Below are 21,590 nucleotides of genomic sequence, written 5' to 3'. Positions count from 1 at the left end.
GAAAGACAAGGGTGACAAGGACAGCAGCCACCCATACGAGGAGGCAAGAAAGGACCTTCTCTTCTGTCCAGGGTCAGCGTATCAGGGGCCCCTCCCGTAGCTGCCCCCTCACACCTGGGTAGTCAAGTAAATGATGAATCACTTGGGATCCCTGCCTTAGAGAAAAGCCAAAGGCAACCACCTGGCTCACTGCCCAGCGGGGAGAAAATCTAGAGTCTCCCAGCTTTTTAGGAGCCAGAATGAAGCCCAGACCAGGAGTCAGCCTGGAAATCATTAGGAAACAGGACTCCCCTGTTCCATTCCATGGGGCGCTGGGGGCAGAAGGCAGTCCCCTGCTGTTTTCCTTAGTGTTCTTGATGGTCTAAAGCAATGAGTATGTGAGACCATAATCTGCTCGTTACCCAATCGACGCACAGGGGTGGGTGGTGCACCCACACTCTTGAGGGATCTGGGAGATCTTGGAGTTGGGAATGAGTAAAAGCCCCGCTGCCTTCATGGATTTCTGTTCCTGTGCCTGTGAGCATCTCAGCTGGGAAGGCTAAACTAAGGGGCTGAGGAGCCGGAGGCCGGGGCTTGTTTGTTTGTTTATCGAAGCAAAGTTGGAGTTGTTTTGTTTTGTTTTTACATCAGATGCTCTAACAGATTTAAGCACAGCATTAAGGGAGCTAGAGAGCGGCCTTAAGGGGACAGTTCACACCCAATGGTAAGGACTTCTCAAGAGAGTTGCTAGTCTGTAGTATTATAGAGGGGTCGGGGTGAGGTCAGTGAATGATGGGAAGGAGGTCGGGGATGGTGCATAAAGAGCTGTGGACTGAGGGAGCATATCAAAGGTGGGGCCGGAAGAGGAGCCAAGACCCAACCAGAGGATTTGGTGCTGGAATGGGGATGTGGCTCAGGCTGATGAGGTAGAGAGGAGAAGGGGACCATGTGGACAGGAGAGGTACAGGGCTGATCCTGGGTCAGGAACCCCAGGATAGATGCAAGAAGAGGAGGAGCCAGTGAGAGCTGGCCAGAAGAAAGCCAGGGTGGGTGCAACGCCCGGAGTCTGGAAGAAGAGGGGTTTAGGAAATAGGCGGAGGGATGGGTAACTTTTGGGACTGCTGCTAGGATGTGGAGAAGAGGGCCAGCATCACTGAAGGGACAACTGGATCACGAGTGGCGGTGGCTGGGGAGGTGCCCGTGGAGAGATGGAGGTGGACACCGGCAGCAGCAGGAGGCTGCTGATGACCAGGCTTGGTGCCGTCACTAGGAGCTCAACTGAAGGAGACAGTGATGCGGGGGTGTTGCAGAAGTGAGGGCCAATGGGATCACAGACAGGCTATGTGCAAGAGACAGGGAATGGTCCAGGGTGAGGGGAGCAAGCAGAGCACTGGATCTGTCTACCACCCTGCCACCACATATGAGAAACGACGCCTGCAGCAGAGGCCAGCGAGTTTCCAGGGACTTCCGGCCACCTCAGGGCTGCTGCAGAGTTAGGAAGGTGGTCTTAGCCGAGGTTGAAGTACTGTGAAGGGAAACCGGGAGAAAGGCCAGGGATGTAACGGGATACCCAGCCAAGGGAAGGTAGTAAATGCTGTAATGGAGTGCAGGCCCTGGGGATGAAGCATTGCTGGGGTCCTGGTACCAGAGAGAGAGAGGGCTGCAAGTCCAGAAGAGGAGTCCTGAGGTCAAGGTGTTTGAGGGGTGCAAGAATTGAAAGGAAGGGGTGAAGTGAGCCTGGGAGTCTTTGGGGGGAGGGGGGGAAGCCAGCACAGAGGCCTATAGCTCGGAACACTCAACCATCGCCAGGCTCTCTGAAAGCACATGGAAGGACAACAGGGCGAGGGAGAGGTGGCTGCCATCCAGGAGGAACGCAGTGGGTGGCACACTGACCTGATCTATAAAAGACCTCGAGATGAGAGGAGCGTGCGTGTCTGGGGGTGTTGGTTTATTTGTACTATTTCATTTCTTAATTTAAGCCACTCTATTATACAGTTAGCAATATCATGACCTGGACCTGAAAGCCAAGGAAATTTCATCTGCTTGGGCTGTCTGTGGCAATGTGTGAGTTACAATTGCTTCATTGTGATGAAATACCTCACATTAAACACTTAGAGGGGGGCTTGAGAAATGGCTCCATGGGTAACGTGCTTGTACTCGAGCGTAACGACCTGAGTTCAAATCCTTAGGACCAGTGTGAAGCTGGGCACGGTAGCACATATCTGCAATCCTGGTATTCATTCATCCAGCTGTGCAATAGGGGGAGAAGAGAATCAGCTGAAGTTCATGGGCTGGCTAGCCTGGTGTACACATCACAGGTTGGCTAGCCTGGTGTACACATCACAGGCTGGCTAGCCTGGTGTACATATCATGGGCTGGCTAGCCTGGTGTACACAGCAGCTAATGATAAAACTAGAAAGAGACCTTGTCTCAGACAAGGCGAAAGGTTATCCTCTGATACACATACATACACATACACACACTCACACTCACACACACACAACACACACACACACACTCACACTCACACACACCATATACAGAAAAGAACATTTTTTTTTTCAATAGAGAAGAATGTGTCTATCTCACAGTTTTAGAGGTTTTGCTTCATCATGGTTGGGGAGAGTGTAGAAGAACAGAGAAGTTCACATTGTGGGGACAGGAAGCAGAGTGGATAATAACAGAAAGTCCAGGGCAAGATACAGCCCCACCACCACCACCACCACCACCACCACCACCACCACCACCACCACATAGATCTTCCTCCAACCAGGCCCCGCCATCCACAATTCTGCCACCTCCCCGTAGTCTGCTCAGAATCTGAATCCATCTATGGACTCAGCAGTTCATTTCATCAGTGATAGCATGATCTGTCTTGGGAAATGTCCTTGTACACACACAGAGGTCTGGCTAATCTCCTACCTATTTCTAAATCAAATTGATTTCAAAAGAAGGAAATGCTGTAGATACACGGAAACGTCTGAGCTGATGTCCTTAGTTACACCGCAGGTGTAACTCTATGGGCCTAATGTGGCACTTGGTGCCATACACTGCCTGCTTCCTGTGTGGACCTGGGGCCCACAGTAGGGCATTCTTGGAAGGTTTCTCCAGCTGAAATATACTCTTGCAAGGAGAGAGTCCGAGGAAGCCAGCAGGCCTCGCCTGACAAGCAACCTGTGGGAGCAGGAGAGTCTGACCAGAGCAGTTGTTGTGAGACACTTTGAGAAGAAGGGGCCTTTCTATACCCCTTGTCTGCCTGAGGACTGCTGAGGGGTGTGTGTGTGTGTGTGTGAGAGAGAGAGAGAGACAGAGACAGAGACAGAGACAGAGACAGAGACAGAGGACTCCCGGTGAGCAGGGAGGGTGAGCAGGTAGTGGAATGTCCACAGGCTAGCTCTGCACTTCTTCCTGCTGCTGGCTCAGATGGACCTGACTCGCACTTAGATGCCTGGATCTGCAATAGATCCAGATAGCCAGGCCTCTGGAGGGGCTTTAGACGGGATGTTAAGGTTTGCAGTCAGGGGAACCGCCCTTTGTGACATTAGGGCACAGTCCTTAAAGGTTTTGCCTGCTCTGAAGTTTGACGAGTGCAAACGCCTTGCATGATTGCAGACCATCCGCTGCTGGAGGAAGAGGGACTTGTCCCCAGTCCCTCTCAAGTCCCTCTCCCCAGGCCCCCAAACATCCAGAGGAGGGACAGTGGTGGCCACCTTTACTCGGGGACAAGGTTAGACCCATCTTCCAGAGACATTTGTTTAAAAAAATAATCGCTATTGACACAGCTCTGTAGGAAATAGTTCTGCTAATGCACTTTGCCTGTTTTTATTTAATCTGATGACTTTTTTAAATGGAATTTTAAAAACACAGACACACAAAGAATGTCTCTGTCTGCCTGTCTGTGGTGATGTTTTGATATTTCTGAGAAAGAAAATTCGTTAAAATTCTTGGTAACCTTGAGAAGAAAGTTTAAGGAGGTGGAAAAGAATATTCTTCTATTGGTGATTTTTTTTTTTAATCTGAGCAATGATAGTGAACATTTAGAAGGAAAATGCCTCATGATACTTTCACCTCTCACCTAGCAACACTAGAAAGACAGACAAGTGGATAGGTTGAGAGAGAGAGAGAGAGAGAGAGAGAGAGAGAGAGAGAGAGAGAGAGAGAGAGAGAGATATGGAGAAACAGATTTTTCATTTTTCATTGCTGTAATGGGATGCCTGGACTTTCTTTTCTGTCATGTTTCAGTCATAGTCAGCTGGCTTACTGTTTCTGGGCTGCAGTGAGGCAGAACATGGCAGAGAACATGGGGAAAGAAAGCTGTATACCCCCTGGCAGACAGGAGAAAGAGAGACAGCTGAAGAGGCTGGAGAAAATACACACCCTTCAAAGACATGGCCCTGCTTCCTCCAATCATGTCCTACCTCCCACAGTTTCCACTTAAGTGTGGATGGATCCACTGATTTGATCAGCACCCTACAATTACTTCTCCAAAGCCTTACCTTTGAGAATATATTGGAGACCAAGCCTTCAACCATGAGGCTTTGGAAGATATCCAAACTACACCATATGGGTGGATAGGTAGATGATAGGTAGATAGATAAGTAGAAGGATGGATGGATTGATGGATGGATGGATGGGTGGATGGATGGGTAGGTGGGTATAATAGATAAATAGATGGACAGATAGTTTCCCTTCTCTAAGATGATGTGATAGTTATTATTTGTCAACTTGAAAGAGTCTAGGATCACCTGGGAGATGGGCCTCTAGGCATGCCTACGAATGATTGTCTTTGATTATAGAGAATGATGTGGGAAAGCCCATCTTGACTGTGGGCAGAACCATTCCCTGGGCAAGGGATCCTGAACTGGACAAAGCAGAGAAAGTGAGCTGAGCACTAATACAAGTTCACTGCTCTGTGTTCTCCATTGCGATGTGATAGGACCACAAGCTCTTGTCCGCTGACCTCCCCACCATGACAGGCTGTACTCTTGAACTGTAAACCAGGACAGATCCTCTCCTGTGAGACGTTGTCATAGTGATTTATCATTACAACAGGAAAAGTGATGAAAAGAAACAAGTAACCGTGTATGTTTGTAGTATCCCAATTCTTCCCTAAAGCCACATTTAAAATTACACCCTTTCGCCAACATTAGATGGTCTTTTCTCTTGCACAAGTGTGGCATCTACGCATGGAGACACACATGCTACACACATCAATTTTTAAAAAGTTAAAGTATTTTTAAAAGTCTTTTAATGGATTCTGAGTTCTCAAAGTCGCATCTTAAATATTTTCCTTGGAGCTGGAGAGATGGCTCAGAGATTAAGAGCACTGGCTGCTCTCCCAGAGGACCTGGGTTCACTCCCCAGCACCCACATGACAGCTCACAGCCATCTGTTACTCTAGTTCCAACGGACCCAATGCCCTCTTCCAGCTTCTACAAGCACCATTCATGTATGTGTACAAAGATATACATGCAGACAAAATATCCACACACATAAGATAATTTTTTAATTAAATAAAAGGTTGTCCTCACTTCATCCTTAGGAGAATGACTTTTGTTCTTCATGTGGGAAATTGAGACACAGACTTAGAAAGTGGTCACAGCCCTCTTCTTTCTTGGTGTTGGAGGCCCACCCCCATCCCACCTTCTTGTTCCCAGCTGTGAAGGATAGTGTCAGGACGTTAATGTATAGAAGATAATTAGGACTCAATCTCATTGGCCATTGGCCCTTTGTAGGGGAGGTGGGGACGCTAAGGTGGGAAATGTGTGGCACCTCTGATGTTGGTAGGTGATCGGATGATAATTCACCAAGGCAGCATTTGCAACCAGCTAAGCAGGATCATAAGGACGTTTTAGAAAACGTTGATGACTGGTCCCTACAACCAGAGATGCGGTCGATTGAGGAAGAACCTGAATAGTAACCTATGTGTAGGCCCCTGTGACTCTGATATTCCGGTAGAGTTAACACCTCAGGTGGGACATGGCTTTCTCCCTTCTCCAAGGCCAGATGGGCTCTCTTGGGAGGACAGAATGTGTGAATGTGGCCAACGGCTGGCACATTTATTAAAGGCACAGTTTCTAATAAACTTTCAAACAGGTTGAATTAAGGGCTACAGAGCCTGAAGACAGCTTCCTGAAGTCCTTTTTGATGCTGGGAGACAGGCAACCGTCCTGGGTTCTGTCTAAATTCCAAGGATTCTTTAATGAAGAAGCTTGGCAGCGCTAATCTGTGGGAGGGGATGAAAGCATTCATTGGCTTCCTGGCTCCTTCTTATGTGGCGTTCCTCCTTTCCCTCCATGTTCCTCCTGCCATCCTGCCTCCCTGTTCACCTGCCCACCATTCCTTCATCCCCTGGCTGTTCCATTTCTATATATTTTTTCCCTATCCTGGGATCCATTTTCACAGCTGTCTTGGCTCAGTGGTGGGCCAGCCATGAAAGGCTTAATGGAAGTGAATGAATAGAACCATGAGTGGCTGGGCATTGGAAATTCATTATTTGCTTCTTCTTATTATTATTTCTTTTAATTTCATGAGCATTTTTGTGCATGTCACACAGGAATCAAATATCTACCAGGCGGTGGTGGCACACACCTTTAATCCCAGCACTCAGGAGGCAGTGACAAGTGAATCTCTGAGTTTGAGGCCAGCCTGGTCTACAGAGCTAGTTCCAGGACAGCCAAGGATACACAGAGAAACCCTGTCTCAAAAAGCAAACAAACAAAAACCAATAAATATCCCCTTCAATACAGCCTTTCCACAGCCGCATGTCTGTTGACTTTCTCACCCATTTAGACGTCTTCTGATAATACAACTTACAGAAATACACTATTTCAGAAATCATACAGCACTCACATTTCCCCAAACCTGTAGACCCGAGGACTCTTCCAGGCTTCTGCATCCACTGTGCTGTTAAGTGGCTGTCCAGTGGTTCGTAGTGGGTGCCTGGTTAGCCCTTCGTTCAGTGTGAGGAGCCCACTTGACCTGCCAGTTTCCCCTGGGAATGCATGACACGTTAGTGCGACGGTAGTTAGTGCGATGGTAGTTAGTGCGGTGGTAGTTAGTTAGTGTGGTGGTAGTTAGTGTGATGGCAGTTAGAGCGATGGTAGTTAGTGTGATGGTAGTTAGTGCGGTGGTAGTGTGATGGTAGTTAGTGCGGTGGTAGTTAGTGCGATGGTAGTGCGATGGTAGTTAGTTAGGTGGTAGTTAGTGCAGTGGTAGTTAGTTAGTGAGGTGGTAGTTAGTGAGGTGGTAGTTAGTGTGGTGGTAGTTAGTTAGTGCAGTGGTAGTTAATTAGTGCAGTGGTAGTTAGTGTGATGGTAGTGCGGTGGTACTTAGTGCAATGGTAGTTAGTTAGTGCGATGGTAGTGCGATGGTAGTTAGTTAGGTGGTAGTGTGGTGGTAGTTAGTGCGATGGTAGTTAGTGAGGTGGTAGTTAGTGCGGTGCTAGTTAGTGTGATGGTAGTTAGTGCGATGGTAGAAGGATTTGCTTCCTTCTGCACAAATCAAGTATTTCTTTGGGTAGGTGCTGGGGAGTGGAATTCATTTTAGTGACTCTCGGCAAACTGTTCTCCAGAAATGACTGTTCTGTCCTTCATAACTGCACCAGTGTGTGGGGACAGCCGCCACTTTATTCTGCACTGTCCATCTTCTAGTGAGACTGAATACTTTTTAACTGACTTACTGGTCATGTTTTCCCAATATGTTAAATTTCATTTTGGTAAAATTTATTTCTGTTTTAAAGCAACAATTGGAAAAAACAAAGAGTACTGGGAAACCAGGAAAAAAATAATCCACTCTCATTTTGTGACAAGGACTGATGATAATTGTTGTGAATTTTTTTTGTTCACCTTTTACAAAGTTGCTCTGCTAATATACATAAATTTTAGCTTGCTTGTTTGTAGCTCGAGTTTTCCCTGCCTAGCCCACAGTCAGGACAAATCCTTGTCACCCGCCAGTCCCACAGCCGCTCAGACCCAACCAAGCAAACACAGAGACTTATATTGCTTACAAACTGTATGGCCGTGGCAGGCTTCTTGCTAACTGTGCTTATAGCTTAAATTAATCCATTTCCATAAATCTATACCTTGCCACGTGGCTGGTGGCATACCGGCATCTTCACATGCTGCTGGTCATGGCGGCGACTGCTGTGTCTCTGGTCATGGCGGCGGCTGCAGCGTCTCTGGTCATTGCGGCAGCTGCAGCGTCTCCTTCTGCCTTTCTGTCCTTTTATTTCTCTTCTCTGTTAGTCCCGCCTATCTTTCCTGCCTAGCCACGGCCGATCAGGTTTTATTTATTGACCAATCAGAACAACTTGACATACAGACCATCCCCCAGCACAGCCAAGTGCAGACCATCTCAAACACCTGCACTCAGGCCCATGGTCCTAATCATCCTCTATACGGACCTGCTGGGTAACGCCACAAAGAACCCAAGAAGGGCTCCCACAGGACATACAAGTCATCCCACAGCACTTGTTTGTTTAGTGTGATCTCCTATACATTGTTAGGTGATGGCTTTTAGGATAAAATGCAGTTGTTTAAATTTGTTCTTTTTTTGCTGCCTGCTGGTGGCCCAGAAGTCGATATAACTCAAGCTAACATTTATTCATTCAGGCAGAGGTGTAGGTTCTGGAACACAGTGATAAGCAGAACCAGCCATGATCCCTGCCTTGCCAGAACTTGCTTTCTGGTAGGAAGGATGTGAAATAGGGTGATGGGGGCAGGCACTGAAGCAAGAAGGGGATGGAGGCCAGGACTGTTGGAAGGAGGCTTTGGAGAGAAGATTTGGAGGCCGTGAGAGAGTGGGGTTACTTAGGAATGAGTACTCCATGCAGAGGGAAGGACCAAAGCAGAGCTCTGGAATGGGGATGTAGACGACATTGAGACACAGGGCAGAGGTCAGTCTGGCCAGCGCAGAGCACAGGAGAGATGTGGCCAGTGAACTGGGCATCAGGACCTCCTTAAAGCCTGGAGAGAACTCTGTCACTTTGAAAAACAGTGGAGGGTCCCAGCACGTGGACCTTCATAAAACCCTGTGGGTAGCCCTGAATCCCCTAGCTTAAGAATCCTTGAGTCAGATGACCTTGTGTGTGTGTGTGTGTGTGTGTGTTTCATTTTGAAATAATTTTAAAAATACACAAAGTCCCAATAATACTGTACAGAGAATTCATGCATAGCCTTCACCCCATGGCCCTAATTGTTAATATAACACATTTTACTCTGCCTCTAAACATATATTTATATATTTACTATATATACATTTGTTACTTTTAAAGGAATAATTGGAAGAACAACATATACATACATACATGTATGACTTCTCTCTGAATCGTTTGCAGACATGAGACCCCTTTATCCCTAGTCACTTCAGTGTATTCCTAGGGACAAGAAAGGTGCCATGGTCCCAGTGGAGGGAATAAAGACAGCTATTGCTCTCTTGCTTCATCTGTGGACCTTTATTTCACCAGCTCTCCAATAAGACCCTTGGAGCTGTTAGTCTCTCTAATCTCTGTGGCCAAATACACGACATAAGCCGTTCTGGGATGGAAAGCTTCCAGAGGAATGGTTCCATGGTTGCTTGGCTCCTTTTCTGGGCCTGTAGTGAGCTCCAGTACTGTGGCGAAAGCATCACCAGAGGAAAGCCGCTGTCCTCCTGGCAGCCAGGAAGCAAAGAGAGACAGGAAGGGACTGGGACAGGGATTGACTTCCTCCATCTAGACCACACCTCCCAATAATACCACTGTAGTGTGAATCTACCAAGCAATTACCCATCAGATCAAGGCCTCAGGATCCAGTCACTGCTCAACAAATAGAACACAGCGGGGGGCCTGTTCCTAACTTTTGAGTGTTTGTGGAAGATCCTTCATATCCAAACTATAGCAATAGCAAAAACGAAACCAACAAAAACCGAATCTGGTTAGAACATTGAAACCAAAACTGAGCATTGCATTTAGAATCAGCCTTTTTTTTTTTTTTTTCCTCTTAGAGTTCATAGCTATTTCTGCCCTTAGCCCATTCTGCCACTTTTTGATGGTGTAATCCTGGACAAGTTACTTAATCATACTGTGCCCCAGTCTCCACATGTGCCAAACAGGGAAAATAAAAGCATCCAGGAGGGCTTGAGGACCAAATGTTAACAAGCTGACAGGTTTAACATGAAAGCCACATTGATTCTTGTGATTAATCCTTGACTATATATGCTGCAAGTAGCCTTCAGCTGCCTGCCTGCCTTCCATCTGTCTGTCCATCCTTCCTTCCTTCCCTCACTCCTTCCTTCCTTCCTTCCCTCACTCCTTCCTTCCTTCCTCCCTCCCTCCCTTCCATCCTTCCTCCCTTCCATCCATCCTTTCCTTCCTTCCTTCTTTCCTTCCTTCCTCCCTTCTTTCTTTCCATCCTTCCTTCCTTCCTTCTTTCCTTCCTTCCTTCCTTCCTTCCGTCCTTCCATTCTGACTCCTCTCACATACACAGGAGTTTTAAATGTTGATGGTTGATGTAGTTTGAACCTGTCTCAGGGCTTTGAGTCAACTTGGAACGTGTTTCCCAAGAATAGCACATGATAAACATCTAGGACAATCTTTTCTTCACATGGTTATTGATGAGTCTCTCCTAACCTCTGTTTTTAAATCCTGTCTTTATCAGCCAGATGTGGTGGCACACACTGTAACCCCAGCACTTGGATGAAGAAGTTAGGAGGATCGGTAGTTTAAGGCAGCCTGGACTACATGAACTCTTGTCAACAAAGAGCAAACTTACCATATACTAAGTTCTCATTTGCACACTGTTTATGACCTTGTTTGTTTGTTGTTGTTTTTTTGGTTGTTTTGTTTTTGTTTTTGTTTAGTGGGGCCTTTTTTGTGCGTGTGATTTTGTTCCTCTACTGATTCAAGATATGGTGGCATGGTTTGAGTGTAAAATATCCTCCAAGGATTCTTAAATGTGTAAAGAGTCTTTCTCTGTCCTACCAGCTCCCAAATAATGACATGGAGACTTCTTACTAATTATGAAAGCTTGGCCTATAGCTTAGACTTGTTCCTAACTAGTTCTTATAATTTAAATTAACCCATTTATATTAATCTACATTCTGCCACATGGCTCGTGGCTGTTATCTCTCCTCCTGCACATCCTGCTTGCTTTGTGTCTCCTGGTGTCTCCACCTTTCTTCTTCCCAGAGTCCCTCCTGTCCCCAGAAGTCCTGCCTATACCTCCTGCCTAGGTATTGGCCATTCAGCTCTTTATTACACCAATCACAGCACTGTATCATTACACCGTGTACAAATATCCCACAACACAAGTGCTTGAACGCTTGGTCTCTGACTGCTGATGTTTGGGAGGTTATGGGATCATTAGAAGGTGGAGGCTTGCTAGGACACCTGGATCACTGAAGGCGGACCTGGAGATGTAGTAGCCTGGCCTCACTTCCTGTCCACTCTCTGCTTCCTGATCCTCTGAGATGTGAAGGGTCCCAGCCTTAGTTTTCACCACCATAAACTCCACCTGGATGAACTGCATACCCCAAAGCTGTGAGCTAGAGCAAACCCTTCATCCCTAAGTTCCTTTGTCAGGTATGGGCAGAGTGATGAGAAAAGTAACTAATACCTGGACCTGATGCTACTCTGTCATCAGCTTTGATGTTGGCTGGGGCTAGTCCCTGGGGGCTTCGACACTGAAAAGTGCATGCGTGTGTGCGCGTGCGTGCGTGCGTGCGTGCGTGCGTGTGTGTGTGTGTGTGTGTGTCTTTACCATCAGCCTACCCTACTCCAAACCTCCTCCTCTAGTGCTCAGTACCATGTGGACTTCCCCATTCTTCCCAAAGTTTGCTAAAAAGTGTTGCTCACCCTGGAGTACTGCTTGAATTGTTCGGTATCTTTTAATGTACAGATTAAGAGCAGAGAATGGTGGAATGAGCATTTTGAGTTCAGAATAAACATCTAATACTCCAGAGTTTGTCAAATCTTAACCCCATGTCCTATAGTCATTCCAGATTTTTAAATTAAGATATAAATTACAGCAGCTATGGCGGAAGGTCTAAAGCCGTGGGGTGTGTACTCCATGCGCGTTTTTCCCACATGCACCATTTCCCTGTGTGTCCTGACTCTTTTGCTGGAGGACCTTTGCAAGGTGGATACCACCCCCAGTCCCTAGAGGACCTTCATGGTCCAGAGGTCTGAGATGTGAGTTCGTTTGCCCTCAAGGACAAGGGATCTATGTGTGCGGATTCAGGCTGGAACTGAGAATTTGAGAGGAGGGGCCCACTCCGCCCTAGAGCCGTCCCAACAGATTCAGCTAGGTTTGGGGGAGTCTACCTGGAGCTCTCTAGGCAGCTCAGAAGGACCAAAGGAAGCAGGCAATACAGGCTATAACATGAGAAAAAAAGAAAACGCTAAGGGTGGCATCCAGCCATAGGCTGGCGGAGTTTTTGGAGAGGGGTTCCCAGAGTTTTGAGGACCAGGGCTTTGAGGACACACATCCCTGTGACTCGGGCAGCCATATGGAAATGGCAGCCCAGGCTTTTGCAGGGCTGGACCACTCGAATAGGAACCCCGCAAGACCAGTGGGTGCTTGATGGCTCCCTTGGGTGCCAGGGGTACTGCTCAGGCAGAACCACAGTCCCTGTTCTGCTGGAGGCTGGGCTGTGTCAGACTCAGTGGGTCTGATGGTTCTGCGGGCGCCACCACTGTGTTCGCCTTTCCCTACACGGAGCACTCACTTTCTGCCGCTTGCCCCTCACGCTCTAGTCCCTTCCTTCATTTCCAACTTCGCGACCACTGAGAAACATGGAACCTGGCCCTGACCCACTACCCCCTGGGCCAGCTCTGCCTCCCTAGCCGCTCCACGGAGGGGCTGCCTGGTGAGAGCTATACTGTGTCCGTGGGGGAAATGGCGCTGACTCTTATAGCCTCACAGCTGAAGTATGCCTCCAAGCCGCCCACTGCCTCCATTTTGATCCCACCAGCTCTGGATCACCCTTCTCTGGGAACCCTGTGAGTGTTCTCGTGGGCCATCCATGCCCTTCCCCTCCCAGCCCCTGTGGAGATCATGTTTTTCCTCATTTCTGTTTCATGTCCTCATCCCTCTCCACGCTGCTGCTGGCAGGCATGTTGCCCCACTTGTTCTGGCATACGCTCTGTAAGGAGGAACTCAGGAAGTGATCTGGTGGATACAATAGAGCTGCCTTGCTAGGCCTGGGCCGGCTCACTGGGGGGATGTGCTTGCACACAGATGTATGTAGAGCCTCCCTAGCAGGAGCTGCCCTCACCTGCAAGTCACCACATTATGGGATGTCCCATCCATGCTGTCCAGCCAGTGTCTGAGATTCCTAGAAGGAAAGAGGCTAGCAATCACCTTACTCCTTTGCTGTGTCCTTGCATGGCTTCAGGGATTTGGATCTGTCTGGTATAGTGAAGGGATGACAGACAGATGGACACACGGACACAAAGCTGGGGTTTGGGTGGTCGGGGCTATCAGATGGAGAAACTTCAGCACTCTGGAAGTTTGGCTTGTTTATTATAGAAGTTGAACAGAGAGGCAGGGTTATTGCATACCACTGAACAGAGAGGCAGGGTTATTATCGCATATAACTGAACAGAGAGGCGGGGTTATTGCATACAACTGAACAGAGAGGTGGGGTTATTATTGCATACAACTGAACAGAGAGGTGGGGTTATTATCACATACAACTAAACAGAGAGGCAGGGTTATCGCATACAACTGAACAGAGAGGCAGGATTATTATTGCATACAACTGAACAGAGAGGCAGGGTTATTATCACATACAACTGAACAGAGAGGCAGGATTATTGCATACATTATGGTGCACAGCTGGACCAAGGAAGTGTGTTTATCTTACCACAGTAGAAGCAACCTCAGTAGGGAGCAGTGTTCAGGCTGTAAACATCCAGCAGGGGGAGCTCTGATGGACATTTTCTACACACACTGTCAGCGCTTGCTCTCGGTCCCCCAAGGAAGGCTTTGCCATTCCCCTTGAGCCTGAGGCCGTAGGGTCCTTGACACGGCTGTGCCTATGTGAACAGCACACATTCACTCACTCAGGGCTTCCCTCACACCCTGTGCTCCTCGACTGTACCTACCCTGTCAGCCTCAGCTGACTCCACCCAGGAGAGGAGTTGTGCCAAGATGTAAAGCAAAGGAATGCCCTTAATATATGTCTGTGTATGTGTGTGTATGTGTATATATATATATATATATATATGTATATATATATATATTACTTTTGCTTTTTGAAATTATTTTAGACTCATAGCAAAAGTGCAATAGTAGTTCCAAGTGGTCCATATCACCCAGCTTCACACAACCATGGCACAAGCATCAGAATGAAGAACCATGTCCTTCTATCCTGAGATTCAAATTTGTATTTAATGTCCATGTTTTCCTGTCTGGTATTTCCTTGGGTTTTCCTTTTTTTTTTTTAATTTTTTTTTTAATTTTATTTTTTGAGAAAGGGTTTCTCTGTGTAGCTTAGCACCTTTCCTGGAACTCTGTAGCCCAGGTGGGCCTCGAACTCACAGAGACCCATCCGCCTGCCTCTGCCTCCCGAGTGCTGGAATTAAAGGCATGTGCCACCACCGCCTGGCTGGGATTTTCCTTTTCTTATATAGTCTTGACACTTTGGTGACACCTGTGATTTTGGTGAAAGTCAGTAATCTGGGTTGTCTGGTATTTTTCATGATCACTTTAAAGCTGGCACTGGCGGGGGGTGGGGTGGGGGGTCCCTCGAAAGTGTTATGCCCTGCTCAGCATGAAGTATCAGGAGCCCGAGCTGCTGCTGTGTGTCACTGGAGTATTGATCTTAGGTGGTTAAAGTGGTGGCTGGGGGGCTTCTCTGTTGTTAATTAGTTAATCTTTAGGGAGAAGTGCCTTGAGACTATCCAAGGAAATATAATCCTGGGAATTGATTATCTGTATAAAAGACCTAAGAGGCTAAATTACTAGAAAGTAGCAGCTACTTACAGGTCCCATGTTCCACCTCTTAACATGAGGCCCAAGGAAGAAGATGGTATTTCCAGAGGCCAGGGTCAAGGTCATGTGTGCAAGCCTATGGGGCGAGGGCTGGAGCAGCGAAGACTGACCACTTGGTGTTAGGTATGCCTTTAGAAGTAGAGACAGGGCACGCCCGACTTTTCCCATCTTCTGTCTTGAGAAGCCTAGCCTGAGTCCAGATCACCAGGGAACCTGAGAGACGGCCGCCTCGTCAGTACAGAGAGAGCTGGGATGGGTATGAAGTGGCCCTGATGCCTTGCCTTCTCTCCAGAACCCTACCGTCCAGCACAGAGTGATTGGCCACATGTGGCTCACCCAATATGAGGTGTGCCCTTAGGTATACAAAGAATGTTGTCTTAGGGTTTCTGTTGCTGTAACAAGACACCTTATTTGACTTACACTTTGACATCACAGTCAATCATCAAAGAAGTCAGGCCAGGAACTCAAGGCAGGAGCCTAGAGTCAGGAGCTGAAGCGAAGGCCAGGGAAGGAGGTGGCTGCTGACTTTCTCCCTGTAGCTTGCTCAGCCTGCTTTCTTACAACCCGGGACCACATGCCCAGGGCTAGCACTTGCCCCCAGTGGCCTGGGCTCTTCCACATCAATCCCTAATCAAGAAAATGCTCCACAGGCTTGCCTCCTGGCCACTATAATGGAGGCAATTCCTCAGTTGAGATTCCTTCTTCCCAGATAGGCCGAGATTTGTGTTGAGTTGTCAAAAGGCTAATTAGCATTTGCTTTTGTTTCTCTTACCATATAGCTCAAACTCAGGATCCTTTTGCCTTGGCTTCCTTCACGATGAGATTACAGACATGGGCCCCACCTTTTTTTTTATTATAATTATTATCTATTTAAGTAATAATATTTTGAAAGTGTTGGGTTATGTCAGGCATATTGCTTAACTTAATTTTTAAAAATCTGGCTTCTAGGAACTATAGTCAGGTCTCTGTAGTTTATCTCTGTGCCTTTCATTTTATTTCCTTGGAGTACACTTGAACTTGGCGTATGGCATCAGCATCACAATGTAAGGTCTTTCCTGCCCTAGGCATACTGACCTCAGCCACAGTGTGCCTTGCTGGCCTGGAGCCCTCCCTACTCAGCTTTTACTGAGGTTGTACTCTTTCTGCCATGCATGCCACTTGGAGTGAAGGCTGAGGTCAGTGTGTGGCAGAGGTTGGCTAATGTCTAGCAGCACCTTGAAGCTAGCACGCACTTGGCAGTGGGCTGTCTTCCTGCTTCCGAGTGTCTGTGCAATGACGGTAGTCCTGGACGGCTTCACGGAGTTGTCCAGCGTTATCGTGGCCATGGAACAGACAACAGCGTGGGAGAGAGCACATGGATTTCGGTGGCTTCCAGTGCAGCTCCTGGGAGTTTGTCAAAATGCTGATCCTTGGCCCCAGCCCCACAGACTCTGAGTCACCAATAGAGAGTGAGGCCTAGGGCCCTCCAAATGACAGACTTGGGGAACTCATGTGTAGGTGGTAGTCAGCCACACGTTGGGACATTCCTCAGCTTGAGCTTGTCTTCTGAGACCTGTCTGCAGTTTCTCCACGATGCCAGATCCATAGTCATCTGGAGCTGGGTGTATAGAGCTATACACACTTGCTGCCTTCCAGCTCCAGCCGTGACCCTTAGCAGGAGAGACAGCCAGCATGGCTGGAGCCTGGCCAGATGGTCAGAGGTGACACTGTCCAGAATAACTAGGTGTTATGTTTGGTTTGACTTTAAAGATGGAGCTGGAACGTTATATTTTGTGAACTTGGGGCTTCCCCAGGCATGGAGCCAGGGGCCACCTTGATGTGGTGTTTAGATAGGCCACCTTGGGCCCGCTCGTCTTCAGGGGTGGGTTTGCCACTGAAAAGGCCAAGTCGGACTTCCTAATGAGGCTGCTGGGAGGCAGAGTGGGGGTGAGAACGCGCCCTGCAGTCACTAACCCCTCCTTTCTGCCTGCAGTGGACTGCGGACTGCAGAGAGCAGCTAGACAGCGGCGGCTGTTCCTTCTCCAGAGGGCGGGCCCCGCCACAGCAGGTAGGGAACCAGCTCTGTCCTCCATCTGGGAGCTGCCACGTGGGCCTTGCTTTTCTGGGAGCCTGGGGCTGGCCCTTGGGTGGCTCATGGATGATGGGAATTAGGGGAGCAAGCAGAAAGATGGGAGCAGGGAGGGTGGGGGGCCAGTAGGAAGCCTCCCGTGATTCCTTGGCCACCTTGGACGGCCCCACCCACAACACGTGGATTCTGAAGACTACTCTTCAGTGGCCTTTTATGGAATGCTGCATCTGGTAACAACCTAGATGTCCACTGAGAGGAGGGTGGTGAGACGCTCTGTGATGTATCATTTTAAGAAATACTGTATGACGTCAGGTCAGCAAATGGGAATCTGGGTGCTGATGCTGGTGGTCCCACAAGCCCTGGGACTCAGGGTTTTGAAGTTGATGATGGGGTGCTTTGGGAATCCCTTTTCTGGGTCTACGAAGGGCTGGGCCAGTGGAACATGTGGAGGATCTCAGAGGTCTGGACTCCTCAGTCTGCAGCTGTTCTGGGGCAAGGGGTGTGTGTTCTCCTGCCCAGATATTCTGACACTTCAAGGGCCAGGGGTTCCTGGGGGGCTGTGTGGCCAGGAGAGAAGGGAGGCAGCCGCTCCTGAGAGCTGTCCTGGTGACCTAGGTGGGCTACCTTTCCAGCTGCCCTCACCGATAGCTTGTGCCTGCCTGTGAAAAACCACGGGGTTAGGATCTGAAGAAATCACTCTCCCTAGCCAAGCCCCGCCTCAGAGCTGGCCTCTTCCCACCTCAGATTCCACAGCTCCTGATCCTACAGTTGCTTCAGGGACACATTGCCTGGCCCACTGGCTTGGTCCCACCTCGGTCCCTTGTGCTAGTTAGAACTAATCCATTGCTCAGTGGTCAAGCACCTGCTTAGCATGGGCCAGGCCCTAGCCTGCACCCCAGGCCCTAGCCCGCACCCCAGGCCCTAGCCCGCACCCCAGGCCCTAGCCTGCACCCCAGCACTTCAGGAATAAACAGCAAAGCAAAGCCTCACCACCACCATCTCTATTCTGTCAAAGGAGGTACTCAGTGTCCTCAGTTCTGAATCATTCTTAGGCTCCGGGGCTTTGCTGCCCCAAGGTGTAGGGGAGACAGACGATAACTGTCTTGTAGTTCACTCTCATAGCATTTCTGTAATTGTTTCCTTCTTAGTTAGGGTTTCTGTTGCTGTGATAAACACCATGACTAAAAGCAACTTAGGCAGGAAGGAGTTTACTTCCACACTTCCAGATGCAGGCCGTCACTGAGGGAAGTCAGGCCAGGAACTCAAGCAGGGCAGGAACCTGGAGGCAGGAACCAAAGCAGAAATCATAGAGGAATGCTCTTCGTTGACTTGCTCAGCCTACTTTCTCAGACAACTCAGGACCACATGCCTAGAACTGGCACCACCCACAGTAGACTGGGCCCTCCCACATCAATCATTAATCAAGAAAATGCCCAGCAGACTTGCCTATAGGCCAGTCTTGTGAAGGCATATTCTCAGTTGAGAGTCCCTCTTCCCAAATGACTCTAGCTGGTGTCAAGTTGACATGAAACTAATCAACATGAGACTAATCCTTTTTTAATTTTTATGTTAATCATATGGAGTTTTTTATTTCATTATGGCCTTTCCATACATGTATATTAAACTGCGGGGACATAGCTCTGTGACAGGTTAGGGGCAGGAGCCTAGATTCTGGTATCTGATCTGCTGCTTGGTGGCTAAGTCCATCTTCCTCAGATGAAAAGAGGATTCTGGGTAGCCTCTGAGGGTCCTTTTAGCACATCTCTCCCATTTGTGGATGGAATACACAGAGAAAGGGGCTTGTCCAGGTTGGCCTGTGCACCGTACACCAGGTCTCTTGACTGCCCAGTATCTACAGGGGGCGTCTGCCTGCCCCGTTACCGCTCATGCACTTAGAAGGGCATCGCTTCCGGCTGTCTCCTTGGCGGGGGACCCCCGCCCAGTTTCTCTTGTCATCCCATCTTCTAGCACATACAGGCTTGGATGTGGCTCCGAGCAGGGATGGGGAGCCAGACAAGAACTGTGTGTTTCTCGATCAGTAGATGTCTAGTTCTGGAATTTTCCAGGGTAGGGTCCTTCATTCTCTCTGGTTTATTACTTTTTTCCTGAACCCCCTTTCTCTCTCTGCCCTTGCCTTCTTACACAGTCACTTCAGACAGGCTCCCCGGAGGCTGAGGAAGGCCCTTCTCCCAGCCCCTCACCATCCCCCACCCTGGTCTCCCCCGAGCTGTTCTTGCTCCACTGTTCATCCACTTAGAGCAGGTGAAGGGGTCGGACTAGGCAGTGTGGTGGGGTGGGGCTTTGAGGGGTGACTGTCCCCCAGTGGGCTCGTGTGTGGCTCTTCACTACCTAAGCGCCTTGCATACACTGTGAGGTCCAGCTGACCACAGTCCCTGCTTTGGGGAGGGACTGGGCAGTCTCCCGGGTGGCAGCTTTCTTCGGAATGAAGTATCACTGGGCATAGAGAAGAAACTGAAATGCTGTCTTGGCAGGCTCGCTGTGGGGCAGGAACCTTGGGCTGGAGGTGACAATCTGAACCCACCTACTCGCTGGTCGTAGCTAGCAGTAATAGCACCAGCATTGCTACCACCTGACCTGGGGGCCTTTCTGGTCATCCTAGGAGGAGGAAGTACAGGAGAATCTAGGACACACCCACACACAATGAGCAGCAACCACATGGCCCTATACCTTGAAGTTGGGGTGAGGACTGGCAGTGACTTTGCTGGAGGGCGGGAGAGGCTTGGCTTGCTGCATTGGGTTGAAGCACGTGTGGTACTGTAAAGACTGCTCAGAGCCAAGGCAGTGTAGTCAGGGGTCTAGGGTGAGGCCATGGTTCCTCCTTCAGGGACCTCACTCTCAAGGAGACGGCCAAGACCCAGGTGGAAAAGAGCTCTGAGCTCAGATACACATCTCTGTGGGGCAGTGGAGAGTTGTGTGGGCTACACAGGGCCGTGGAGAGAGCACTTGTTGACGGAAGGCTGAGGTGCCACACTACCCTGCACGGGGAGGCAAGAGTGGCTGGCAGCACCTTGTGTCGGTAGCCAAGGGCTTGATGTGTAGAGTCAGGGTACCGGGTGACATGGGACAGCAGTCACAGGATGGAAGTCGGTTTCTCTCCTTCCCCTAGCCCAGGTGAGTATGGAGGAACAGTCTGACAGTTCAAGAAGGTCAGGCTGGCTCCAGATTCCTCTCTGCGGGCCTGCCATTCTTGGGTGTGGTTTTCTTCCATGACCCATGGCATCTCCTGCCACCTCTGTGCCCCACCGGTGGCAAGGCCACCCTAGGTCTCACCCTATAATCTTGACTCTCCTCCAGAAGCAGCCATCCTATGAAGACCCCTGGGGAAGGTCACAGGAAAGCCCCGGGTATCCGGCCTGTGACTGCCCTGCCTGGCCTTGGGTTACTTGCAGGCTTAGGTTGAGGAGGACCACGGAACTGCCTTCTGAAGAGTGTATCAGTAGGCATGAACATCTTCCCCTGTTAGCACATCCAAATTCCTTACTGTACTCTTCTAGCAAGGCAGACATCCTTATACTAGTTCATGTCACAGTCAAGCTGTCTTCTGTTCCCACCTGCCCCCTCAGTTAACCCAAAGAAAGGGGGTGCTACTGTCTCCACATCTCAGCGCTCCCCGGCATGGGGCCTTGCATGCACTGACCAACACTCAGGCTGTGCAGGCATTCCTTGGCAGGCCCCTTCCTTCGGCCTCACAGAGTCTGTGAGCTCTCTGGGGTTAGGATGACAGGGTTGTTCTAAAAACCCATGTTCACCCATGGGGACAATTGCTTCTAAGAGCAAGCTGTTCCTTTGGCTGCCACACTTGGGCCACTGATACCAGGGAAGCAGAGGTCATCAGGAGAAGGTGATGATGGAGCAGATGGAGTAGTCTTGCCTTCTGCCCAAGAGGCTAGTATGGATGGCATTGCCTGATCCTGAACTACAGGCCCAGGGGTGGGTGGTACCCACGGGGATTAGCCATGCAGTGAGATGCTTATATCCCAACAGCAGGCAATGTTCTCATTCTTAGGTTATTTCAGCTATTGCAAAACAATACTTTACCCTCTCTGGATGCTTTCATACAAGTCAGGGTAGCAGGCATCCCAAGAAGTAGGAGGAAGGGAGTCCAGATTTAAAAAAAAAAAAAAAGAGCCAACCAGCTGCCAGGAACCAGGATTCAGCTGTATCTGGCAGTTTGCCACCCCGGTTCCTCTTTCCAAGAGGCTGCTACCACTAGTCATTGGGTGGGGACGATGGGACATGTCCTGGCTGTCACTGCAGTAGGGGAAACACATGGTGACAGCTTGAGAGGATGGCACGTGAAAGTGGCTCTGCATTCAGAGACATTGTCCGTGTGCAGGCTGGAGACGTCCACCCCTTCTGCTCACATGTGCCAATGAAGGAGATGAACATGTAGAAAGCAGCAGAGCTTCTGTTTGGACCTTGAGAAAGACTTCCTGGCTGAAGGACTTGCTGGCCCGTGACAGTGGCTTTTAAGCTGTGGAATCATTGCTGGGAACCTGATCAGCACACCTCCTTATCAGACCGTTGACAGCTCATGAAGCCCTGGG

The 21,590-nt window shown here is 49.2% G+C and overlaps 1 protein-coding gene across 4 annotated transcripts in view; it reads left to right on the top strand.

Annotated features, from left to right (window-relative positions):
• Ctif (cap binding complex dependent translation initiation factor) overlaps nt 1–21,590 on the top strand; it is a 264,453-nt gene that overhangs the window by 57,129 nt on the left and 185,734 nt on the right. For 3 of the 4 annotated variants that reach the window (XM_028871951.2, XM_028871952.2, XM_028871950.2), the window contains exon 3: nt 16,927–17,001. The exons of the other annotated variant lie outside the window; for it this stretch is intronic. In XM_028871951.2, the coding sequence (XP_028727784.1) occupies nt 16,927–17,001 (75 nt within the window). The remainder of the gene's footprint in view (nt 1–16,926; nt 17,002–21,590) is intronic. 4 annotated transcript variants of the gene reach the window in all.

This window comes from Peromyscus leucopus, chromosome 19, assembly GCF_004664715.2.
Source record: "Peromyscus leucopus breed LL Stock chromosome 19, UCI_PerLeu_2.1, whole genome shotgun sequence".
NCBI classification, from domain to species: Eukaryota; Metazoa; Chordata; class Mammalia; order Rodentia; family Cricetidae; genus Peromyscus; species Peromyscus leucopus.
Note: the sequence above shows the minus strand (reverse complement) of the source record. Positions and strands in the feature narration are given on the sequence as shown.